The sequence below is a fragment of the Neophocaena asiaeorientalis genome, unplaced genomic scaffold (genome assembly GCF_003031525.2).
Source record: "Neophocaena asiaeorientalis asiaeorientalis breed wild unplaced genomic scaffold, Neophocaena_asiaeorientalis_V1.1 scaffold143, whole genome shotgun sequence".
Classification (NCBI taxonomy): domain Eukaryota; kingdom Metazoa; phylum Chordata; class Mammalia; order Artiodactyla; family Phocoenidae; genus Neophocaena; species Neophocaena asiaeorientalis.
The window spans coordinates 3,107,145-3,113,328 of record NW_020175536.1 but is presented as its reverse complement, the minus strand read 5'-3'; the positions used below and the strand labels follow the sequence as shown (position 1 = coordinate 3,113,328).

General features: G+C 44.3%; 1 protein-coding gene across 1 annotated transcript in view; it reads right to left on the bottom strand.

Annotated features, from left to right (window-relative positions):
* Window positions 1–2,425: 2,425 nt before the first annotated feature.
* The window catches only part of VSTM5 (V-set and transmembrane domain containing 5), a 29,239-nt gene continuing 25,480 nt past the window's right edge, over window positions 2,426–6,184 (bottom strand). Inside the window, exons 3-4 of the mRNA XM_024731264.1 lie at window positions 5,956–6,096; window positions 2,426–5,825 (exon numbers count right to left, since the gene is read on the bottom strand). Coding sequence (XP_024587032.1) covers window positions 5,782–5,825; window positions 5,956–6,096 — 185 coding nt within the window. The 3' untranslated portion in view covers window positions 2,426–5,781. The remainder of the gene's footprint in view (window positions 5,826–5,955; window positions 6,097–6,184) is intronic.

The window sequence follows — 6,184 nt, the reverse complement described above, 5'->3', positions numbered from 1 at the left end:
GATCTTCCCGGACTGGGGCACGAACCCGTGTCCCCTGCATCGCAGGAGGACTCTCAACCACTGCACCACCAGGGAAGCCCAAGCTAAATCTTTTGATTGTACATTAGTAGTGCTCTTTGTCCCTCTCCCAACATTCAGTCTTTGCTAAACTTTACATAAAACCCACCAATATTATAAAACATTCAAAAAACAAACAACCCAATCAAAAAATGGGCTGAAGACCTAAATAAATTTCTTTAAAGAAAACATACCAATGGCCAACAGGCACATGAAAAGGTGCTTAACATCGCTAATTATTAGAGAAATGCAAATGAAAACTACAATGACGTATCACCTCACACCTGTTAGAAGGGCCATTATCAAAAAGTCTACAAATAATAAATGCTGGAGAGGGTGTGGAGAAAAGGAAACCCTCCTACACTGTTGATGGGAATGTAAATTAATACAGCCACTATGGAGAACAGTATGGAGGTTCTTTAAAAAACTAAAATTAGAGCTACCATATGATCCAGCAATCCCACTCCTGGGCATATACCTGAAGAAAACCAAAATTCAAAAATATACATGCACCCCAATGTTCATTGCAGCACTATTTACAATAGCCAAGACATGAAAGCAACCTAATTGTCCATCAATAGATGAATGGATAAAGAAGATATGGTATACACACACACACACACACACACACACACACACACACACACACATATACACACAATGGAATATTACTCAGCCATAAAAAAAGAATGAAATAATGCCATTTGAAGCAACATGAAAGGACCTAGAGATTATCATACTAAGTGAAGTAACTCAGAGAAAGACAAATATCATATGATATCACTTATTTGTGAAATCTAAAAATATGATACAAATGAACTTATTTACAAAGCAGAAACAGACTTCAGACATAGAAAACAATTTTATGGTTACCAAAAGGGAAGGCGGGGAGAGGGGTTGATAAATTAGGAGTTTGGGATTAGCATATACACACTACTGGGAATTCCCTGGCCGTCCAGTGGTTAGGGCTCCATGCTTCCACTGCAGGGGGTATGGGTTCAGACCCTGATTGGGGAACTAAGCTCCCACAAGCTGTGCAGCACAGCAAAAACAAAGAAGAAAAAAAACATATACACACTACCATATAATATAGGTAAACAACAAGGACCTACTGTATAGCACAAGGAACTATATTCAATATCTTGTAATAATCTATTGCGGAAAAGAATCTGAAGAATATATATGTGTATAACTGAATCACTTTGCCGTACACTTGAAACTAATACAACATTGTAAATCAACTATATTTCAAAAAAAATTTTTTTAATATAAAGCATTGAATTTCCTGAAAGAGGAAGAGATTCATAGGCAATGGAGTTGAGCACCTTAGTTAACAAGTGGAAGCCATCTTGGCTGAAGGAACAAGTCTGATGTGATAGGAAGATTGCCCAAGATATTTATTTTTGTATATACCATTTGAAATAAAATTTTTCAGTGAACAATTACAATGTATCCATGCTATGAATTGCATTGTGGAGGCAATAAGAATATTTAGGAATAGGCAGAGACATGAAATAATGCCCAAGAAACATTAAGGGAGAACAAGCAAATTGTAGGGTAATGTGTTTAATAGAATCCCATTTGCCTAAAAAGAAAATAGATTAAATATGTATATTGTGGTCCATGTATATATATAGACAGATATTTCCATATATGCGTGAGCAAGTCTAGAAGGATACACCCGAATTTAACTATTGCATAGGAAAAACGGAGAGAGAACTTTTACTTTTTACTTTATATATGGACTCCAATATCATTTTAATTTTAAAGAACGATTCATCCCCTTTGTAATTAAACCAAACACCCACCTAATGTTGAAAAGGAAGTGGAAGGACTTCCCTGGTGGTCCAGTGGCGAAGACGCCCAATGCAGGGGGCCCGGTTGGATCCCTGGTCAGGGAGCAACTAGATCCCACGTGCCGCAACTAAGAGTTCGCATGCTGCAAATAAAAATCCCGCGTGCTGCAGCTAAGACCTGGCGTAGCCAAATAAATAAATAAATAAATATTTTTAAAAATAAATAAAGGCAGTGGAGATATCACTTACATGTGGAATCTAATTTAAAAATGACACAAATGAACTTATTTACAGAAGAGAAACAGACTCACAGATCTCAAAATCAAACCTATGGTTACCAAAGGGGAAACATGGGGGGAAGGGATAAATTAGGAGATTGGGATTAACATATACACACTACTATATATAAAATAGATAACTAATAAGGATCTACTGTAGAGCACAGGGAACTCTACTCAGTATTCTCTAATAACCTATATGGGAAAAGAATCTGAAAAACAATGGAGATATATATATATATATATATATATAACTGATATATAACATTCACTTTGCTGTACACCTGAAAATAACACAACATTGTAAATCAATAAAAAACCAATAAAAAATTTTAATAAAAAAATAAAATAAAAGGCAGTGGAAATAGTGGACTCAGTACCCATGTTCTCAGGGTTTGGAAAAGTTGACAGTGGGGATGGGTTATGGGTGTGCAGAGAGGTGCATGTGCTGCAGACTTGCACTGTCCCTTAATAGAAGCTGAGCTCTGGATCGACACACTATCAACTACCACAGGGATTTGCTCTGCTTTCAGTAAACTAGAGGCGTCTGAGGCTTCCCTGGAAACTGGGCAGAAGAAACATGCTGGATATATAAAGGCTGATGACAGAGAGAGGGTTTCCCTTCCCCCAGTCTCCCCTCCCATGTTGTCGAAGGGGGCTGTATTTGCATCTGGGCCCTGGGGTTTCACCCCATCACATTTGGTTCCTCTTGGTTCCATCTCCTAACATTCTATTCTGCCACGTCTTCTCTGCCCTCATTACAGTTATCTAGCCTTTCCAAACCCTATCCTCTCTCAGGGCTTGTCTCTACATCCCTGCACTGAGCAAGATATCCTGATAACCTTCTTATCTCTCACTGCCTTAGCTCCTCAGCTTTGTGTGGTACCATTTCAAATCAGAGCAAGCGTGAAGTCCTGTGGAGTATTTAGCATCTCATGAGGGCTCCAGAGGACAGGGGTGCTCTGCTTCAGCAATCCTTGCATACCTGGAACACCATGAAATGAGAAAGAATTGTGTGTCCCTTTTGGGTTTCTTAGATCACAATCTCTGAAAGGACATTCTGTCGACAAAGCAGGAAAGTTCTGGCGTCTTATGCACCGTTGAACGAGGTGATAACAACTGCCGCATCCTCGTTTCAGCCCCTTCTAGAAGCAGGAAGGACTCTATTGAATCACAAGTCACATTCTGGAAGCAAAAACTTCAAATTAGTCTTCTGGTTACAATACAGGGGAGAATAATGGCGCTAATGAAGTGTGGCTTTTCTGAATTCCTGAAGAATGTTTATGGTTAGAATCGATGTGATTAATTCCATGGTCATGAAAAAAACCTGTCAGGTCCCTGGCTGTGGCTGAGGGTTTTGCTTCTGTCTACAGCTGATGGAAACCTGTCCCAGGGACTTCTGAGTTCTCCGCAGGGATGCGCTCATACACAAAGGACCAGAGCTTTGTTTGCAGGTTTTATTTCAGTCTTTAAAACTTTTTTTTTTCCTCACAGCTTGAAACATAACTTATAGTTTAACATGTTCAGTGGCTAAACCTCTATGATTTAACATTTTCTTTTTTTTTAAATAGACAAACCCCCCAGGCTCAAGAATCAAGAACTTTCCACAGGAATATTCAAGATGGGGGGAGCTTAAAAGTGCAAAATAAAGACATGGAAAGCCGAGGGAATAAACTTTCATGAAGATTTGGGGCGGGGCGGGGCACAGATTTAATTTACATCTGGGTTTGTGCCTCTCGCTGGGCGTTCTTTTCCATTTCTCCTTTTATTCCAAAGATTACCACCCCTGACTTCTCATAAGCTGAGAGGTAGAGTTCTGGAAAGCAGGTAGTGTCAAGAGGACAGAGGCTCTAGCAGCTACCCAGATCCAGTCCGGTTTCCTGCTGATCAGTGTGCTGTGTGAGAAAGGACGAAGAAATGATCAGATTATCCTTGACCCTCTCGGGCACCTATCCTGCTTCTTCGCAGCACTGGAGACCAGTATAAGAAACCCATCCTTCGTGGCATAGGTCTGGTTCCTCTGATTGCTGTCCAGGGAAATGGGTGCAGGTGTGTGTGTTTACACGTGTCCAGGAGGTGGCCTGAGGTGAGACCCTTCTGTGTGTCACATACTTAGGCTACAAATCGGTCGTGTAGATCAACTGCTCTCTCACCTTCTGAGTCAAAGTAGTGCCTTTGGAGCTCTGCTCTAGATCACCGATAGCCCCAAAAGATCCCTTCCTGTAACTCCGGATTCAGTATTCAGGGAAAAAAGCCTCATACTGACGTCTCCAGGTAACTTCTGGAAAAGATGTGGACACTGGGGACTTGAAGAGAGGGAGAAGAGAATGTTCTAGCTCTCCTTCATGTTTGTGTGGGTAAATTTGCAGCTGAGGGCTGGGGACACAGCTACTAAGCTCAAATTCCACCAATAATCGGGATGGTACCTTTGATCTGTAGCTAAGAATGTTGGAGAGGGAAAAGAGAATGGCAGATAAATTCATGCCTGCTTTAGAGCTTGCCGAAAGGAAGCTGGGATGGAGAAACTCAGGCAAATGCAGTGGCCAACAACTTCAGAGAATAACGGCCAGGGCCGGCTGTGCTCCAGTCCCCACTTTCACCTGGAGCCCCAATACCCCAGGGTAGTTTACATTTTCCAGGATTCAGCATAGTGCTTATGGCTTTCTAGGCTCTGGAAGTTTCCTCATGCTTTCCTTCCATTGCTCGGAGTGCTCTGTGCTACTGTGGGCCTCACTTGATACGCTGAGGGTGAGGTAGGTGAGGGTCAAGTGTTCCTCAGCCCAGTTGGCAGCAAGCAAGGCTCTGACTTGACAGGAAGTGGGAGTGGCTGAGGGGGACAGATTCGAAGCCCGTGCTGACTTTCCAGTTGTCCCTCCCACCGTGCAGGCCCAGCCTTCACACAGGTAGTGTCGCCCAGCTTGTCAGGGGGCCATTTGGAAGCCAGACTCTGCCCATGGTGGAGATGAACTGTTCCTCACGCTGGCCTACGCTGGGGCCGTAGAAGGGGAAAATCTAATTAACATTGGAGTAAGAGAGAACGAGAAAGATAATCTTCTCCCTATTCCTTGTTCCCAGTGCTGGTCCCTGTGGAACAAATTAAGCTCTTCTCCCTAAAGCTCCAGGCCACGGAGTTGGGGGGGGTCCTTCCCCTGCTCTGAGCAGGTGCTCTAATGCCTCAGCTCTCACAATAGCTCCCACAGCAGCGGGCTGGAGGAGGCCACAGGCAGAGAAGACCGGAGCACAGAGAGCTTGCTCTGGTGCTGGCTGCACACGTGATCCGGAAGTACTCTGGCCTCTGGTACGGGGACCCCTCCAACGGCCATCCCCCTGCCAGAGCAGAGCGTAGTGAGGAAGCAGCCAGGGCCTGCACGGGGCCACCACTGATGCGTCCACATGGCCCGGGAGCCGCAGCCAAGCACAGCTCTGGCTCAGAGCCTCCACCCCTCTCCTCTTTGAACTCCACGCCACTGGAACTGCCTTCGTCCAATCCAGAGTCCAGCTCAGGCAGTCAACCTTGCCAACATCCAGCTGTCCCATCAGGAACCAGTGTGTGGCACAAGAGACTCGGGGTGGACTGGCCGTGTTTGCTCCTTTCATTGGGAGATAACGTTTTCCTCTTGAGGTAGGAATGTAACTGGGCCCAGCCTTGGCTAACACTCCACATCTTGCAGCTCGATCTCCTCCGTTGTGCTTTCTGCAAAGCAAAAGACACATCCATGAGTTGCCAATCGGCCGCGGGTGGTTTCTTGGTGAGAACAAGATGACAAGGGCCACTTTTGGCCATCCAAGGCATGAATCGATTATCACAAGGCCCGGAGAATTACCTTTGAGCTTGTGTCTCCTCTTCCTCTGGAATTTATATGCACACTTATTACAAACCCACATAAGGCTGATTAACACTGCAGCCACGGCAGCGAGAAGAGCAAGGAAGACAGCGACAAAGTGGAGGTCTTCATAGAGGATCTCTACGGGGAGGGGGGAGGGGAGGGGGAGATAACGTCTCTTTTAATATCATGAAGTCGGCCTCCGCACACTCACAGTTCTGAGAGGCGC